The 19,011-nt window shown below is 42.3% G+C and overlaps 4 protein-coding genes across 6 annotated transcripts; 3 read left to right on the top strand and 1 right to left on the bottom strand.

Moving 5' to 3' along the window:
* Nucleotides 1-4,913, top strand: LOC116213702 (phosphoenolpyruvate carboxylase). 2 transcript variants are annotated; one of them, XM_031548735.1, is made up of 10 exons: nt 25-526; nt 952-1,343; nt 1,424-1,508; nt 1,629-1,851; nt 1,938-2,041; nt 2,138-2,225; nt 2,340-2,494; nt 2,642-3,640; nt 3,778-4,164; nt 4,289-4,913. In XM_031548735.1, the coding sequence occupies exons 1-10, from the start codon at nt 347-349 to the stop codon at nt 4,592-4,594; spliced, it is 2,919 nt and encodes a 972-aa protein (XP_031404595.1). In that variant the 5' UTR covers nt 25-346; the 3' UTR covers nt 4,595-4,913. The 2 variants fall into 2 exon arrangements, with proteins under 2 accessions (XP_031404596.1, XP_031404595.1); XM_031548736.1 differs by lacking the exons at nt 952-1,343; nt 1,424-1,508; nt 1,629-1,851; ... (4 more) ...; nt 3,778-4,164; nt 4,289-4,913 and adding an exon at nt 808-944 and having other exon boundaries at nt 1-526.
* Nucleotides 4,914-5,795: 882 nt separating this feature from the next.
* Nucleotides 5,796-9,195, top strand: LOC116214799 (dol-P-Man:Man(6)GlcNAc(2)-PP-Dol alpha-1,2-mannosyltransferase). Its single transcript, XM_031550262.1, has 10 exons — nt 5,796-6,213; nt 6,495-6,582; nt 6,705-6,864; nt 7,061-7,278; nt 7,358-7,653; nt 7,736-7,850; nt 7,939-8,077; nt 8,190-8,386; nt 8,661-8,750; nt 8,839-9,195. Exons 1-10 carry the CDS (start codon nt 5,930-5,932, stop codon nt 8,968-8,970), a joined length of 1,719 nt encoding a protein of 572 aa, XP_031406122.1. The 5' UTR covers nt 5,796-5,929; the 3' UTR covers nt 8,971-9,195.
* A 161-nt stretch (nt 9,196-9,356) lies between these two features.
* Nucleotides 9,357-11,807, bottom strand: LOC116214800 (UDP-N-acetylglucosamine 1-carboxyvinyltransferase 2-like). Of its 2 annotated transcripts, none has more exons than XM_031550263.1 (6): nt 11,188-11,807; nt 10,768-10,918; nt 10,409-10,693; nt 10,132-10,303; nt 9,912-9,990; nt 9,357-9,811 (listed from the first exon to the last, which is right to left on the bottom strand). In XM_031550263.1, the coding sequence occupies exons 1-6, from the start codon at nt 11,691-11,693 to the stop codon at nt 9,592-9,594; spliced, it is 1,413 nt and encodes a 470-aa protein (XP_031406123.1). In that variant the 5' UTR covers nt 11,694-11,807; the 3' UTR covers nt 9,357-9,591. The 2 variants fall into 2 exon arrangements, with proteins under 2 accessions (XP_031406123.1, XP_031406125.1); XM_031550265.1 differs by having other exon boundaries at nt 9,357-9,793; nt 11,188-11,804.
* A 1,669-nt stretch (nt 11,808-13,476) lies between these two features.
* On the top strand, nt 13,477-17,024 carry LOC116214798 (ubiquitin-conjugating enzyme E2 36-like). The gene is made up of 8 exons (XM_031550261.1): nt 13,477-13,648; nt 14,273-14,300; nt 14,554-14,640; nt 15,430-15,488; nt 16,156-16,197; nt 16,282-16,355; nt 16,450-16,547; nt 16,690-17,024. Exons 1-8 carry the CDS (start codon nt 13,613-13,615, stop codon nt 16,725-16,727), a joined length of 462 nt encoding a protein of 153 aa, XP_031406121.1. The 5' UTR covers nt 13,477-13,612; the 3' UTR covers nt 16,728-17,024.
* Nucleotides 17,025-19,011: the final 1,987 nt, after the last annotated feature.

Raw genomic sequence — 19,011 nt, 5'->3', positions numbered from 1 at the left:
CTCGTCAGTAGAGAGAGAGAGAGAGAGAGAATCTTTTTTTTTCTAATCCGACTCAGCTTCCATCGTTCTCTCCTTTCTTTCTTCTGCAATCTGCTAAACGCCTATAAATTCCCGCTTCGGGTCTCCCATTGAGATCCCATAGTCCCATCTGCCTCCGACTCCGAGTCCTAGTCATCTTCTTGCGATCTCCATTGTTGCTGTCGGGAGCTGAAACCTTAATCAGCGTCCACTGTCGGGGTCGGGTGAAAAGCGTACAGTTTTGATCAGAAGGTTTCTCGGAGACATCGAAAGGGGGAATAGGAGATAACAGAGAGTGAGAGAGCGTGTTGAGAGACAGAGGTGAGCGATGGCGATGGCGATGGCGGGTAGGAATCTGGAGAAGCTCGCGTCGATCGACGCGCAGCTGAGGCTTCTCGTCCCGGCGAAGGTGAGCGAGGACGACAAGTTGGTCGAGTACGACGCCCTCCTGTTGGATCGCTTCCTCGACATCCTCCAGGACCTGCATGGCGAAGATCTCAGGGAAACGGTACTGTCACTGCCCTTCTCTTCTTGCTCTGCTATGGCCATCTCCGTCGTCGACATTTACGAGGATTCCTTCTGTTCTGTTACAGTACTGTCTATGTCGAGGTTTCTGCAAGTTGTAAGCTTTCATGGCATGATTGTTTACTAGACTGGGATTAGTGAATAGATAGATAGATAGATAGATAGACAGACAGATAGGTATGCAGGTTGATAGGTACTACTTTCTACACTGCTATGGCCATGCCAGTCATCGACATTGACAATGATGCCATCCTTCTATTACAGGACTGCTGCATCGGGGTTTCTGCAAGTTGATTAACTTTTCTATGGCATGATTGCTTATGGCTATTTAAAATAAGATTAGTGAATAGACATGCATGCCCTGTTTTATGGCTGAATCGATTACAACCTAGATTGGACATTGTATAGGTTCAAGAGTGCTATGAGCTATCTGCTGAGTATGAAGGAAAGCACGACCCAAAGAAGCTCGAAGAGTTGGGGAATGTTTTGACCAGTCTGGACCCCGGGGATTCCATCGTGATCGCTAAATCCTTCAGTAACATGCTTAACTTGGCCAACTTGGCCGAGGAAGTACAGATTGCTTACCGCCGAAGGAACAAGCTGAAGAAGGGAGATTTTGCTGATGAGAACTCTGCTACAACCGAGTCGGACATTGAGGAAACCCTCAAGAGGCTCGTGTTTGACCTCAAGAAGTCTCCCGAGGAAGTATTCGATGCTCTTAAGAACCAGACCGTGGATCTCGTGCTTACTGCCCACCCCACTCAGTCTGTTCGTAGATCTCTACTTCAGAAGCACGGAAGGTTTGTACTTGGGGACTTCCTTGATTGGCATATTGCCGTCTTTGATTCGTCATTTGATGGGTTTCCTTGCTGTTTTGCAGGATCCGAGATTGTTTGGCCCAACTATATGCTAAGGACATCACTCCAGATGATAAGCAGGAGCTTGATGAGGCTCTCCAAAGAGAGGTAGAAACATAATTCATGGCTTGCTTTCCGTTGTCATCTACATATCCCCAAAGAAAAAGTTTGAAAAAAATCTGTCCTTTTCCCCCCAGAATTTGACCCAATCTTGTGTTTCTCGTATAGATTCAAGCGGCATTTCGAACGGATGAGATTCGGAGGACTCCACCAACTCCGCAGGATGAGATGAGGGCAGGAATGAGCTACTTCCATGAAACAATTTGGAAAGGGGTTCCTAAGTTCTTACGCCGAGTTGACACAGCTCTGAAGAATATTGGGATAAATGAGCGGGTCCCCTATAATGCCCCCCTCATTCAGTTCTCTTCGTGGATGGGTGGTGATCGTGATGGTACGATCTTTCTCTCATAGGATAACACCGTTAATTATCATTACATTTAGTTCTCTGTTTTCTGAATATCTTGGGGCGGATTGCAGGTAATCCAAGGGTGACTCCTGAGGTGACAAGAGATGTCTGCTTATTGGCTAGAATGATGGCAGCAAACTTGTACTATTCCCAAATAGAGGATCTTATGTTCGAGGTAATCCTTCGTGTTATGTTACCATTGTTCACAATATGATGTCCATTGAGGTTATAATTTGCGCATCCCAATCATCTGTCATGCTGTTGTGTGCAGCTTTCCATGTGGCGTTGCAGTGATGAACTTCGGATCCATGCTGATGAACTCCACAGATCCTCAAAGAGAGATGCAAAACACTATATAGGTAATGCTGAATTTCCTTGCAGTAGATTTCTCTTATTTCCTTTGTTTTCTTTGCGTATTTTCCATTCTCAATCCATTCTTTTGTACATTAACATCCCCTAATGTCTGCTTGCAGAGTTTTGGAAGCAAGTGCCACCAAATGAACCATACCGTGTAATTCTTGGCGAAGTGAGAGATAAGCTCTATCAAACACGAGAACGTGCTCGGCAGTTACTAGCTCATGGTGTCTCTGACATTCTCGAGGAAGCAACCTTTACCAATGTCGAGCAGGTAAATCCCATTCCTTCAGCTTCTTGTTTGCCCCACATGAGTTATCATCTTGGACTTGTGAGATGATCACGGTGCCAGTTTTTGCTCTCTAAGGAGTCTGGTTATTAGTACTGATTGATTTGAGTGTCTTCTGGGCTTTTGGTGCAGTTCTTGGAACCTCTCGAACTATGCTACAGATCTCTCTGTTCATGCGGTGACCGACCAATTGCTGATGGGAGCCTCCTCGATTTCCTCAGACAGGTCTCCACCTTTGGTCTTTCCTTTGTGAGGCTCGACATCAGACAGGAATCTGACAGGCACACGGATGTTCTGGATGCAATCACCCGTCACCTGGACATTGGGTCCTACAGGGACTGGCCTGAGGAGCAACGTCAGGAGTGGCTTCTTTCCGAGCTTGGCGGCAAACGCCCTCTCTTCGGTCCTGACCTTCAAAAAACTGAGGAGATCTCTGATGTCCTAGACACATTCCATGTTTTAGCTGAACTCCCAGCTGATAGTTTCGGAGCTTACATCATTTCCATGGCCACTGCCCCTTCTGATGTCCTAGCTGTCGAGTTGTTGCAGCGGGAGTGCCACATCAGACAACCTCTGAGGGTGGTTCCCCTATTTGAGAAGTTAGCAGATCTCGAGGCTGCTCCCGCTGCTCTGGCCCGTCTCTTCTCAATCAACTGGTACAGAAACCGAATTAATGGAAAGCAAGAGGTCATGATTGGTTACTCAGATTCTGGTAAGGATGCTGGAAGACTGTCTGCAGCATGGCAATTATACAAAGCTCAGGAGGAGCTTATTAAGGTTGCAAAACAATTTGGTGTTAAGCTCACGATGTTCCATGGTCGGGGTGGGACTGTGGGACGAGGAGGTGGGCCCACTCACCTTGCTATCTTGTCTCAGCCGCCAGACACAATCCATGGGTCGCTCCGGGTTACAGTTCAGGGAGAGGTTATCGAGCAGTCTTTTGGGGAGGAGCACCTGTGTTTCAGAACGTTGCAGCGTTTCACAGCAGCTACCCTTGAGCATGGAATGCACCCGCCAGTTGCTCCAAAGCCCGAGTGGCGGGCCCTATTGGACAAGATGGCTATCGTGGCCACTGAAGAGTACCGATCTATTGTCTTCAGAGAGCCCCGATTTGTTGAGTACTTCCGCCTGGTATGTGAATTTTCTCATCTTATCTTCTAGTTTATGTGAAATATCACATCTTTTTTTATGGCTCCGAGCAAGTCCGATTTATGGAAAGGCTATGCATCTGATGAAAGGAATTGCTTTCCCCACTTTTTTGGGTTTAGGCTACACCTGAGCTTGAGTACGGTCGAATGAACATCGGGAGCAGGCCATCAAAGAGGAAGCCAAGTGGAGGGATCGAATCACTCCGTGCCATACCGTGGATCTTTGCTTGGACTCAGACAAGATTCCACCTTCCAGTGTGGCTTGGGTTCGGGGCAGCCTTCAAACATGTGATCGAGAAGGACATAAAAAACCTCCACATGCTGCGAGAGATGTACAGTGAGTGGCCATTTTTCAGAGTTACAATCGACTTGGTGGAGATGGTGTTCGCCAAGGGTGATCCGGGAATTGCTGCTTTGTACGACAGGCTTCTTGTCTCCGAAGATCTGTGGATCTTCGGAGAGAAATTGAGGACCAATTATGAGGAGACCAAAAGGCTTCTTCTTCAGGTAGACTTCCTTCACCGTAAACCTGCGCTCTTTAATGATTGCTTAACGAAGTTCGAGGCGCACTCTTATGATGGCACCTATAGCTAGGAAAAAGCTCGTGTATCATCTGTTCATAACATTTCAGGTAGCAGATCACAAGGATCTTCTTGAGGGAGACCTCCAACTGAAGCAGAGGCTCCGCCTCCGTGATTCTTACATCACGACCCTCAACGTGTGCCAAGCCTACACACTGAAAAGGATTCGGGACCCGAACTACCATGTGAAGGTGCGGCCGCACATCTCTAAGGAGATCATGGAGTCCACAGGCTCGAGCAAGCCAGGTGACGAACTTGTGAAGCTGAACCCAACCAGTGAGTATGGCCCGGGCCTCGAGGACACCCTTATCTTGACAATGAAGGGCATTGCTGCTGGGCTGCAGAACACTGGCTAGGCCACAAGGAATTCCGGTCCTTAGCTTTTCTTTCCTTGTGATTACAATACAATACTTGAAGGTTGACCTAGCCCTGGGATAAAATTTACAGTTAATTGATTAGCTATCATCTGGAGCGGGTGTCTGTTTAGTTGTACGCCGTTTAGGGGTGTAAATGAGACGAGACTATTCGCGAACGGGTCGGGCTCGGCTCGACAAAAGTTCGATTTCGGCTCGCTAGTTAAATGAGCCAAGCTTAATAGTATTTGACTCACGAAGCTCTCGAGCCTAAATGAGCTTTTAATTTTATTATTATTTGACTCAGGAAGCTTAATTGGTATTTTGTTTTACAATTTAGTTTATAGTTCCTTTTCTTTTTTTTTCCGAGCTTTATGAGCCCGAGCCTGACTTTTCTACTTAGCTTAGCCCATTGGTCGAGCCTCTCTAGACAAGTCGAGCTCAAGTTCAAATTTTCAGGCTCGATCAAGTTCAAGTCCAAGCCTTTGATTTGTCTGACAAGTCGAGCTCAAGTTCAAATTTTCAGGCTCGATCAAGCTCAAGTCCAAGCTTAAGCCTAGTAAAAATTTGATAAGTGCAAGCTTGAATCTTATATATTCGAGCTCGGCTCGGTTCGTTCGTTTATACCCCTAACACCGATCGACCGACGGAAATTGGGAATATATCTATGTCAATGTCTGTCTTCTGAGTATGATGTAATAAATAAAAGTCCAGTCCTTTTGTTTCTTCGGTTGTCCGAATTTCATTTCAAATAATCAGCTATAATATCGAATAATGAGCCATCGTAAAGTGACAAACGCACCGATGCAGAACCGAACCGATGCGCAGAGTATGATGTTACACTGTTGTTAATACAGACATGGAGACTAGAACACATAACCAGTGTCGATACAAAGCCTATCAAACCAAAATGCGCAACTTTTGTGTTACTCGCGGTTGTCATGTACATGAAATCTCAAATTATGCAATTTCATTTCTCACATTTTAAAGTTCAGTAACCATGCGATGTATATATGATCATGCAACATCAGCATAAATTGATCCCCGATTCTTCGATCCTCAACCCTCTGTTTTAAGCATATAATATCAGCAGCCTATAGTATAGAGTTGTAATTAAGTAATCGCAACGGACCATGAAAATGAACTTGAAAGTTCCCTTTTGGAAAACTTCCACGGGAAGAAAGGGATCGACTCCCGCCGCCCGACCCGACCCGAACCGATTGTCTGGCATCCCGTCCCAGCCCATCTGCTCTTCTAACCTGAAAATACAGCGGGACTCCCTTTCTCCGGCGCCATTTCTGTTTATTTCCCCGGGAAGAATCCTCGAGAAGCTCCGGCATGGCTCTGTTGACGCGGCAGAGGCGCCCGATGCAGTACGATCCGTCGTCGTCTTCGCCGTCTCTGACGGCTGCGTACTCGAAAACAGATAAGCCGAAGAGATCTGACTCCGAGGGAGGAGAAAACAAAGCCTTGGGATGGCTCACTGCGCTCTTGGCCTTGGGACTGCTCAGGTACATGAGCGCCACCTCCAACATCATCCACGACTGCGACGAGGTGTTCAACTACTGGGAGCCGCTCCACTATCTCCTCTACAAGTCGGGTTTCCAGACTTGGGAGTACAGGTACAGTAGCCCGACACCTTTCATCGGAATCCTCGCTTCCATATTGCTTAAGACAGTAGTTTAGTGTGATTCGAGAGACCAAATTGCTGTCATATTCAGGGGGTTTTCCTATGTTTGGTGTTCAATGTGCGCCTTCTGTGGCAAAAGAAGTCTCCTTTGCTCTCTTGTTTGTTTATCTTAGTTGTTTTTGGACCAGTGTGCTGGTTATGTAGTTTCTGTAGCTTGGATCATCTACTTGGTGTTTGCTTGAGCTAAGATTTCATATGGCATGGTTGTCGCAGTTCTGAGTTTGCGCTTCGGTCGTATTTATATCTTGGCTTCCATGAGTTGGTGGGCAAACCTGCATCTCTGCTGTTTGGTGATGAAAAAGTAAGCAACGTTGCCTTTGAGCTATTCATGTGAGAATAATATTAGTGTTTATATTTTTATTTTTTTTGGCATTAATATTAATTTGAGAAGTGTCCGTGATGTTTTGTTCTTTCGCTGCTCAGGTTAGGGTCTTCTATGCAGTGAGGTTCTTTCTCGGGCTTCTTTCTGTCATTGCAGACACTGTGCTGGTGGTATCCCTTTCGAGGAAGTACGGAAAGCGTATCGCCTCTTACACTCTTGCAATGCTTTGCTTGACCAGTGGTTGTTTCTTTGCTAGCACAAGTATGCACATTCCCCTCTTTTTCTGCTTTCTGATTTTTTATTTGTTATGTGAATGTCCTAGGCTATATTTCTCGTTCGATAATATGGTCATTGTGTTCGCTTGAAGTTTCACAATTTCGTCCCTATGTCTGTGTATGAAGATATGCTACACTTACTATAGCTATTCTTAGTAATATAAACTTGCTACTTGTTGCAGGTTTTTTGCCTAGTTCATTCTCCATGTATGCAATGTCACTCTCTTCAGGATTATTCCTCCTAGAGAAACATGCTATGGCAGTGGCAGTTGCAGCGGCAGGAGTAATCCTTGGGTGGCCGTTCTCAATCTTGGCATTTTTGCCTGTCACTATCTATGCTTTGATCAGAAGATTCAAACAAGCACTTCTTTGTGGGGCATTGACGTCTATAGTTGCTCTCGTAAGTAAACTAGAAAATAAAGTTTACTTTCAGTTTCATGGAATCGATGTCATGCCCTGAATGTTTTGATGATTTTCAGGCACTATCACTGCTCGTTGATCATTACCATTATGGAAGATGGACATCGTCTGTTTTGAATCTGTTGGTGTATAACATCTCAGGAGGCGGTGAGAGCCATCTATATGGAGTTGAGGGGCCACTATTCTATGTGAGGAATGGATTCAACAATTTCAATTTCTGCTTTATTCTTGCGCTGCTTTTCCTGGTTATTCTGCCTATTGCAAAGAGGAAGTATGCCCCTGATCTGCTGATTGTGGTCTCACCTTTGTACATTTGGCTGGGGTTCATGTCTCTGCAGCCACACAAAGAAGAAAGGTTAGAGAAGTTGATATCTCTATCCTTTGCTTAATAGTTGTTATAAAGGATCGAGGTGATTGATGACTTCGTAACCTTGCAGGTTCCTTTATCCAATATACCCACTTATCTGCGTAGCTGCTTCAGCAGTAATAGAGAGCTTTCCTGATTTTTTTCGGGACAAGTCTGATCCTAATGACCAATCTCTTCTTGTTCTGGTATACTTATATCAGAATTCTTCCTTCGAATTTTTTTGATGTTCAGAGCACAATCCCTGGGCTTAAATGTTTTCGTTTCCATACGCAGATGGCAAAAATCTTTCGTCCTATAGTTCTTGGGCTCATACTATGCGCCTCCCACGCTCGTACTTTCTCGTTGATTAATGGTTATGGCGCTCCCATAGAAGCTTATAAGATTTTGGAGCACCATGATGATGTAGGAACAGGTGAGGACATCTTTTTTCGCTCGCTTGCTTCTGCTGATATTGGACTTTGAAAATGTTCGTCCGTTGTAAGAAAAACAAGGAACTCACTTTTCCTTTGTGTACTAATTGGCAGGATCTGTACTGTGCGTGGGAAGTGAATGGCACCGGTACCCATCTTCATTTTTTGTTCCAGATTTCGTGGATGAAGTGAGATGGATCGATGATGGGTTCAGAGGTTTGCTTCCATTCCCATTTAATTCAACACTTGGAGGGACTGCAGCGGCTCCGCCATATTTCAACAATAAAAACAAGGCATCAGATGAGCAATATGTAATTGATTACTGTCCTCTAATACTCTTATATTTGCTCTTCCACGTATACTTTATGACCTAGAACTGGTCCGAAGAATCTTCTAAGACCATGTCAATCATGATCATCTGCGGTTTTCAGTGCAACATCTTTCATGAACCTGCCTAGATCATTGATCGTCATTGGTCGACCCTATATGGATTGTTCAGTCCTCAGGTCTAGGGAAGAATCATGTAACCTTTAAATCGCAGTCCCTTACTCCTTTAGAAAGTAAGTGATCTGCCATCTTTTGCAGCTTCGTGATCTCGATGCCTGCACTTTCCTCGTGGAGCTGCAGCTCAATCGGCCTTTCCCAACCAGGGGAAGTGATTTATCAGCATGGGAGGTAGTGATTCTGTCCTTCCCTCATCTCAAAGTTAATACTTTATATGGTCTGTACTCTCTCTTATGATGTGCATTTTTGTCCGTTTCAGACAATCGCGGCACTCCCTTATCTGGACAGGGAGCTCTCGCCGCCCAAATACCGGTCGTTTTTTATCCCATACCTTTGGCAGCAGAAGAACGTGTTTGGCTGGTACAAGATCCTTAGGAGGATTCAGAAATGATGAGCAGTGCTCTTAACAGTTCTTACTTGATGTATGCTGAGATCTCAGATAAATTTGTGTACACTTATCCCCCGTAGGAGTCAGCTAACCGATCGACAGGAACAGAGAGGTTTTGTTTAAAAATTGTACAATTTTGTCAGGTTGATATGTATTTAAATTTTCCCTTGTCCTTGACTCACTGGTTGAAGCTGATCGTCAATCCTACTTACTGTGATCATACAATCATTCTCGATAGTATCTGTTTCACTCTGATTGTGTCATTGTTTTCCAAGCCTTTTATTTTAGCAATACCTGCACGCTGGTGTCTGATCAGGGTCTAAAATATTCGGGATATCCCGATATATAATGTTTATTCAAATACACATTTAAGAATTATGCATGTGCTATAAGAACTATTATCTCGATGCCAATGGGTATAAGATAGCATGTACAGTTAAATACAATGAAGAGATTTCCTTCTCTAACGTAAGAATGAATAAATTAAAGAATTAAAAAAAATTACAAGAACTCTTACATTGCCCTCTCAGACTTCTGAGCTAAAGTTATCAATCCTGTCAAAGAAAATTTTTAAAAAATAAAATAAAATTTATGAATTAAGAAAAAAACTAACGTTATCACCAGTTATGCCAGTACAGAGGCAGTACTGCTTGATATTTGAATGTCAGCTCCGAGACCTGCTAGTTTCCGATCAATATCCTCATAGCCTCTGTAAATATGTCCAGCTGCACTAATTTCTGTCCTCCCTTCAGCAGCTAATCCCGCTAAAACTAGCGCAGCTCCCCCTCTCAGATCCATTGCGGTGAGCTCCGAACCAACCAAAGCACTAGGAAACAGGAAGCAACTGTAACTTAGAAAGAAAACAATGCTGAATAATGATCCCCCGTTTAAACTCACTAATGTTGCAGTACAATGGACCAAGGAAGTGGGACAAGAATAACTACCTTGCCTTTTCTTTCCCATAAATGAGAGCCCTGCTTCCAGAAAGATCGATTCTTGCCCCGAGCTTCTGCAGTTCTTGGACTTCGCCGAAAAGAATGAGATTTAGAGACAGCTTGGGCGCAGTATAGGAGAGCAACTTGAAGAGAATATTTTCATGCTCTAAATTTTATAGCTCTGTTTTCCTTTTGCCAGTTCATAGGAATTATATTTCATTCTGCATACCATGAGTCATTCGTCGCTCGAAAACAGACTCCTCCACCCTGCTTAAGCCGTTACAAGTCGTAAGCAACGCCATTGTCTGAGGCTGGAGATCTGTTGGGAACCCAGGAAATGGACTTGTCGTTACATTGAAGCCTCGGAAAACCCTGTCGCCATTTTCACACACTGCTGAAACCTTGAATTAAAAATCAAAATAAGAGCTTAATGTTTTCATTCTAATTTATTTTACTTCGTACTCAACAGGGAAAACAAGAAAACATTGACAAAGTGTAGGACATACCTCCAAGGAATCACGCCCACTTCGTCTGATTCTGCAACCGGCAGTCTGAAGTTTATGTACCAAAGATGAGATATGGGATGGAAAAACTGGTGAAATATTGATGCACGACCGAGTGATTGCAGCAGCAAGCAAGAATGTTCCTGCTTCTATCCGATCGGGTGTTATCGTACATTCGGTTCCATGTAGCTGACTCTGTCCCAAAATGCGGATTTTGCTGCTTCCTGCTCCTTCAATATGAGCTCCGCTGTTGTTCAGAAAATGAGCGAGATCAATCACCTCTGGCTCCTGCGGTGAAGATTTGAGTTATTGTTTATTCTTCACACCAATGGTTTGAAAACGATATCCAAAGCATATCATACTTTGGCGACATTGGAGAGGATTGTCACTCCATCGGCTAAACAAGCAGCCATCATCAGAGTTTCCGTCGCTCCAACGCTGGGATAATCTAGACGGAACTTCCCCGCGACGAGCCTTCTCCCATTTCTGACCCGAGCTTCGACTTTTCCATCTCTACATATTTCATGAGCACTTCCAATCATCAACTAAAGAAGTTCATGCCACAGAAACGGATCCACTGAAGTAGACAAGCCGAGCCTGTAGCTTTATGCATTTTCTCCTAATTGTCGTACAAAACAAATCGAACAGGAACTTCTCTACGCAATTTGAGGGATGATAGCAAATGCATTACAGGCCTCCCAAAAAGAAAATGTCAACTTCACATCACATCGGCGAATCATTTTAAAGAAGAGATTGAGAATGAGTGAAAGCACTGGACTCACCTCAACTCAACAATAGCCCCAAGAGCACGAAGCCCTCGCATGAAAAGATCCACAGGGCGGGACCCGATATCGCAGCCGCCTGGCAAGGCCACCGCCGCCTCACCGAACCGAGCTAGCAGCGGGCCAATAACGAAGAACCCGCCCCGAATCTCTTTCACTCTATCCCGGCAGGGCTCTACACAGCTCACGCCATCCGCATTGATCAGGACCTCATCGCCGGAGACTTCAACCTCTGCACTCAGTGAGCTCAAGATTGAGCCCATTGCTCGAGTATCAGACAGGTTGGGCACATCGCGGAGCTTGGTGGTGCCGGAGCAGCAAAGGGTGGCTGCAAGGATCGCCAGAGAGGAGTTTTTGGACCCACTAATGTGAACGTGCCCTGAGAGCTTCGAAGGGCCGTTAATGGTGAGTTTCTGGTCAAGGGTCTGAACTTGGTCATGGAGATGGAGTGTGGGTACGGGGAAGGAGGGAGCTATGTGGTTTAATAGAGTTAATGGCTTGTCCATTCCGGGACCAGACTAGAAAATCCGGCCAAGCCAATGAGAATCTCCGACGGCGATGGATCTTCGGAGGGTTCTTTGAAAAGGATAGATAGATAGACCCGCCAAGAAGAAAGTCAATCTTCGATTTGGTTTCGCCATAGATATGGGCCTGCCGTTGGCCCAATTATAGATAGATAACTCAGGTAAACGATGAGCCTCGTTTGGAAGTAATATACTAATTTTTTAAGGGTTAATTGCCTAAAAAATACAAACTTTTTTTTAGCACGATTTTCATTTTTTCTATCGGTGGGCCTCAATGACAACCACTGCCCATCCAATCGGGATTTTCTATGACTGCAAAGGTCTCCATTGACCTCAATTAGGGAGTAATAACCGCCGATGAAACTTCCACCACCTACCTCTTTTATTTTTTTCTCCATTTTTCTTTTTCAAATTCGGGCAATGATGGCCTCATCGGGGCCTACCGCCTCCCCTATAATGTTGTCGGTGACCTCGGCTACCTCGATCAGAGGGCGAGGCCATAGATTCTCGTTTAAATTAATGGAAAAGTTTAAGCATGCTAAAATTGATAGTACGTTTATTTTTTGTTAAGAAAAAAATAGTGGTAGAATTGATAAAATGTGAAAATTTTATGTTTATTTTTTTTACAATTGACCCAATTTCTTATAACAATTAATTAATGTTTATTATTATTATTATATATAATATAAGTTACCATTAAAAAAACTTATGATTTTGAGCAATAATTTATGATGATGGTCAGTCAGTAATAATTCCAGGCTCTAAATTGCATTTGTTCTCCCTTTCTTTCTTTCTTTCTTTTGTTTATTTATTTATTATATATATATATATTACAATTTTCCTAGGGGAAGAAAGGAAGCAATGGAGTTCCATCTTTTCGCGTTCTTCAAATTTCATTGGGTGGAAACTCAATGGGCCGAAGGAACAATCAGGAGAATCGCTAATCCAAGCGTGGAGGATCTGCCTTTAAATCGTCTGAGAAGGCGTACATGTAAGCTTGCACATACATACAATGCCAGACCAATTCGAGGGGAAAGAGTTTCATAAGATGGACTTAGTTGTCCAGTGGTAGACCTATAAATTAATGCACACAAACTAGCGTTTGACCCACGCCCCTAAAAAATTATAAATAAATAAAATCCTACCTGTTATTATTATTTTTTCTTTTACAAATATATATTTATATTTATAAATTGAAGCTTCTAACCTAAACCTTTTATTTATATATCACAATAATCTGCTTTCTCGTAATATTATTATATCTATCTATCTATATATGTATATTAACCAAAAAAATAAAAACTACAATAAAGGGTATAGTTAATTTGTTGCCTTTGATAACTTCACAAAGAGTTTTCCATATCAGATTTTAGTGAATGGTCATGATTGAGGTGACTCACTAAAAGAAATTTAGTGGGAAAAGAAAACACTAATATAAAAAGGGGAAAAAGATACTACCAAAAAAAATAATTCATACACATTTATTTTATAAGTAAATAAATAACCCAATACATATAAATACTGAAAAACAGTGATGTATATCGTATTTCGATCTAATGATTCGGTACGACTAGCACATTATGCTGTTAACTGTCGGGCAGAGAAAACATACTTGAAGTATTTTGGCAAGAACTAAATCGACGTTCAAATCGGAATTAGTTTTAATGAACTCTCGTATTTTGACCGGGAAATTAATTATTATACACCATTATGAATTATTATGATATATATATATATATATATTATGTGAAATAATAAAAAGTTGTCAACAAAACCAAACCCTTTGGTGTCGACACCGATATTCCTACTCTCTCTCTCTCTCCCTCTCTTACAGAGAACGAAAAGTCTCTCTCTCTTCTCAGAGCTTTGCGTAGTCTGCAATCGACCTTCTCATCGCTGCCATGGCGAACAGCAATCTTCCCCGTAGAATCATCAAGGTTCGTGCTCGCCTATCTCTTCTCCTGCCGATCCCTCTCTTGATTCTTCTGATCGCGTTACCTTCAGCTTCTGTTACGCACGATACTTTTGTAAAGCCCCGGAATTGGGAGCGCTGCATCGTTTCTAGAGATGTTTCTCTCGTCTCTTTTCTGCAACTTGATGAGCCTACGCAGCTGTCTTCAGCTCGGTATGTCTGAATAGATGGTGAATTGTTGGGTGCGTCCGCCTTAAGAGATGACAACGGTTCATTAGGGCTGTGAGCTTCTTATTATGTGCACGAATTATCTCCTGTTTCTGTTGTTTCCTCTGAGTTCGCCAGTGCTTTCATGTTAGCCGCTCTGTTGCCGCTAAATGGAATGGGTATTAAACTCCGCGGAAATGAAAATGATTCAATCACATGATCTTACTTTGTCATACCACGGGATCAATGAGCTTAAGCTGCACACCATTGCATCGGTCATCGTATATTTTTTTCCACGGCTGTCGTTGTTGTGGTATTGGTCCAATTGGAAAATGAGTTTATCTTCTGTTCTCGCGAGATTTTTATGTTATTGTGTTATTAGTAATGATTCTTCCTATTTTCCTCTTATCCTCTGAGTTCTTCCTGTTTCGTCACATTTCAGGAAACTCAACGTCTTCTCAGTGAACCAGGTAAACTATCATTGGCCCTCTAAACCTTTTTTGTGGCTGAAATTTATTTCCAGTTGGAGATCATATGATTTGCCACCTGTTTTGGAGTTCCAGAAAGCACGGTGGTGCTTTGCTTCTGTACAGGGAATCTAGGGTTTCTTTCGTATTTGATAGGTCGTTGTATACTGCATAGGTTTAGCTTTTCATTTTGGCTAATCAGTTTCTGCTCTGAAGGGATTCAGGTATTTACGTAACTGAGTTCTCTGTGGTGCAGCTCCTGGAATTAGTGCCTCACCTTCCGAAGACAATATGAGATATTTTAATGTGATGATACTTGGTCCTACACAGTCTCCTTATGAAGGTACTAACTGGAATAATCTGTTTCAGTACCTTATGCTTGTCAAAATGCTTGAAGCAATGAAGTAACTATGGATTTTTTTGCATGTGCGTTTCGGCCAAGCCTTTTAGATGGATGTCATGCAACAGCTGTTATGTGGCTTGTACCGGTTTGTCTCTTTGGAAATGATTCCAAGTTTCTCTAGTCTTCCCACATGCAACCTAGTACTTGATAAAGAATGAAGAATGCACATGCTTAAGATCCTTTGGTATTGATTATTAAATATTTTAATGTAAATATTTTAATGACTCGATGATCAAACTTTCCAATTTAACTTAAGAGATCAATAAGGTTCGTGCTGGTAATTGGAGTGTGTCACACAGTTAGGTGATATTTGTGTTGGGATATTGGTTTCTTCATTCCCATCTCTCCATCATCTCATGTGTTGAACTGTTGCAGCCGTGCTTCCTCCATCCTCGTCTAAATAGTTCACCTTCCTCATTCCCGGTTATAATTTTTATGCATTGGCTACTTCAGATGCGTGTTAGAAGAATGCAAGCTAATTGTGCGTATCAGCGTATAACCTTCAAATGTTGATTTTGGCTTCTTTAGCTGGTTATTCTCTTAGAATATCACAAGAAAGCTGCAAAAAATATTATGCTTAGGGGTGCCTTACTTAATTATGGCAGGCTTCATCTGCCAATAGCATTCTAGGGATTTTAGTTGCTTGAGAAATACAATTTTTGGTGATGAAGTCACTACACGAGATGCTAATTTGTTTTTTATTTGGTTGATGCTGGTGACCTTGGTTAGGAGGAGTTTTCAAGTTGGAGTTGTTTTTACCGGAAGAATATCCAATGGCTGCACCTAAGGTGATTTGAGTTGAACTCTGTTAATTGGTACTTGCTTGTTCCTGGGTTTATGCTTGTTAATGTTTTTCCCGAGTGGATTTCACATTAGGTGTAACAGAAAACAGAAATTAAGGCTGTCCCAGCAGTGTTGAATTTCTTTTTTTCTCCTTCTTTGATCCTATAATAATGATTGATAATGGGAGAAAACTGAGATTCCATCTCATGCTTGTCTTGTTAAATGGAGTAACATTTTGAACTTTGGTGATATGGGAGGATTATGACTTGAAATGTTCTGAAGTTCCTTAATTATAGATAGCTGTCAGTAGTGTAACAATAGCAGTTCAGAATCTCGTGGTGATTACTTTGTCGCTGTCAGCAGTTAGAGCTGTGATCAGTTCATTAATTCAAGTGAGAGGTTTGGGCCTTGAGGTTTTGGTATCAGTATTGAGTTTCAACTGTCTATGTGATTCCTGAACAATTCCCACAAAGAGGAGATCCTTCAGGGGCAAAAGATCTTTAAGGACTTTTCCTTCATCTGTTCCTATCAAGAGATTAGTTTGTCACTTTCCCTTTATGGTTGTTCAGTTTGCCTGTTGCGATTCTTGGATTTCTCGTCATTTCTATGATGTTTCTTGTGGTTTCATATTTGTGCTATCTGGTTGTTTCTAAGCATTGTTCCATGGATCAGGTTCGGTTTCTCACCAAAATATATCATCCTAACATTGACAAGGTAATGTATGCAGCTCATATCTTCTCTTCATAAGCTCTGGATGTACTGATCTATGCTTAACAGCTTGTCTGTCAATTGATTCAGCTTGGGCGAATATGCCTTGATATTTTGAAAGACAAATGGAGCCCTGCGCTGCAGATTCGAACTGTGCTCTTGAGGTACCAAGACAGACTTCCTGTGTATACTTTTTTGAAAGACAGCTAATCGTTTTTGGAGTAATATGATCTTTTTATTTTCCTTCGATTCGTCCAGTATTCAAGCGCTCTTGAGTGCTCCGAATCCTGATGATCCACTTTCTGAGAACATTGCAAAGCACTGGAAAACGAATGAGGCCGAAGCTGTTGAGACAGGTAATGTGCAAATACTCCCTTGTCACGCACTCACGTTTCTAATCGAATTTGTTTGGCGTTGAGCTGTCACAGAGGAGTCTGTATCGCATCTCTCACGATCTACTTTCTCATGTATTGTATGTGTTTGGAATGTACTTTGCAGCAAAAGAATGGACCAGATTGTATGCTAGTGGAGAGTGATATCGAGCAAGGCACTCTTTTTTCGTTCCATCTGAAGCCAAGATTTAAATTAGTCTGTGTCGGGTTCGAAGTGGATATTTTGGAAGAATTGATGTTGAACAAATGAAAAAAAAAAAAAACATGGCGATGCTCGGGGAACGTCCCTTGGGAAAAATGTGGTGTTGCATTTGTTTTCGGTTGTTTGACCTTTTTAAAACATGTGTAATCACTAGATATATTCGTTAACCTCTTGCACGAATATGCGACTCTGCGCAGGTAATTGGGAATCAAATCAGAGATGGAAAACAATTGCTTGTATTGGTAAATTCGCTCTCTAATTTTGGAAACACCAATGGGTGATGAATATAATAGAGAAGATTGGTTGGAATTGAACAAAATATAGTTGATACGCCAAACTTGCTGTTGACTACTGTACAAAATGCAACATGCAACATGCAACCACCAGGTAAGGCCGTTGGGCTTAGCTAAGTTGGGGACCAATATGGAGTATTCAAGTACTGTGACGCACCAAAACGGAGCGTTGGGCCCAAGTGTGTGTTTCAATTCAAATGATTCGTGGGCAGTGCTTGTTAAGGAAAAGTATGTCGTAGATTGTCCTGCTCGGCCGATGGTCTCAATTGATTGCTTGCTGTAATTTATTTCCTTGCACGGGAGGCCCTGGGCCGTCGCATGCCGCTATATCAGGCTACACGAATGATCCAGCCCAGGACCTTAAAATATTTAAGAGTATCTCAAAGTTTATGGTCATGAGATGAATGAAGTAATGATAAAATAAAATAACCCCAAGATCATCAATCAATCAAAGGCATAATAAATGGGGGGGAGGGGAGGTGGTCATTGGATTCTTCGTTCCGTTTGGGTAATAACTCACTCTATCTGTCTGAGTCTGACCGTCTGTGTCAAGTGGGAAGGGAGACCGCAGACCGAAATGAAATGGACAGATCTCACAGCTGAGCTGATAGATCGGATCGGATCGGATCCACAAAATACAACACGACAACAACAACGGCCATATCCATCCATCCATCCACCCATCTCATAAAAACGTTTCTTTCCTTCTTTTATGGGCAGTGACAGTGAGTGAAACTGTGAGCGACTGCAGAAGAATGAACGAAAGAAGATAATAAATAGATTTTCACCTTTTCATTTTAATATTTATATATTTTATTTTTGGGTGTGCACTGTGTAGAGTCAGTCAGTCTACAGACAGAGTTGGCAACTTTTCAGGGGAGGGGACGCCGTACGATCTGACACGCTTACGGTATTGTCCCTCCCCGGTCCTCCTTTGTTTTGTTTTGTTTTGTTTTGCGTTGGGTTAGGTTGGTCCTCCCTCTCATCTCTGATCTGAAAAAAAAAAAAAAATCTATATGGAACAATAAAAAAGGTGAATTTTGAAGGGTTGGGGGATGAAAAGCTCTTTTGTACATTGATTACAGTCAGTATTTGACCGCTATCCCATCTTCTTCTCCTTCTTCTTCTTTTTTTTCCTATAATATATGCACCGACACTCTCTCCCAATTTTTCTTTTATGAAACGACGACATTATTTGGTTTCGTTTGTGAATGAAGAGGAAACTTGTTTCGAATATAGCACATAAGTTAACAGTGCATTACAATAAAGGATCCTAATCGATCTGAACCCCTGAGTTTCTCGACCCGAGTCCCCATTTTAATCGAGAGATGCTCCTTCCCTTCCTAAAAGGGCTAAAATGAAAATCTCCAACCTCACTTGGTCATATGTTTGAGGGGGGGGTAGTCGGTTTGCACTTAGTTAAATGGCGCAAGCAACAAAAGTGTAGAAAGATTTAATTAAACTGGCCGGCTGCGGCCTCCAACCATATTTCTTTTTAACATTTATTATTATCTTCTTTAGCCCCCAAAAATAAAGAAAGAAAGAAAATCATCCTCCTCCTCATCATCATCAACATCATTCATGATATCATCATAATCGGAAAACTTAAATTATCCAATGGGAGGATCGAATTTAATCTTTGCAAAATATGCCCAAAAAAAACTAAACTTTTTTTTTTGGTTACCATCCATATCCATGCCTTTCGCATGTGTGTATATGATTCCTTTGAAAGGGACTGTCCAGCTCATCTCAACATTAATCAAACATTGCATCATACAAAAAAGGGGAAAAAAAAAATAAAACATATCTCAACAAAGCATCAATTCAATTATATGGAAATTATGAGTAGTTGGGACTCCGGAAATGATTAAGCTTTTCTTTCTTCCTTTTTTATTTTTTCCTCCACCGATGGAATTAATAACTATTATCAATC

This window comes from Punica granatum, chromosome 7 (genome assembly GCF_007655135.1).
Source record: "Punica granatum isolate Tunisia-2019 chromosome 7, ASM765513v2, whole genome shotgun sequence".
Classification (NCBI taxonomy): Eukaryota; Viridiplantae; Streptophyta; class Magnoliopsida; order Myrtales; family Lythraceae; genus Punica; species Punica granatum.
This window is presented reverse-complemented; position numbering and strand designations above follow the sequence as displayed.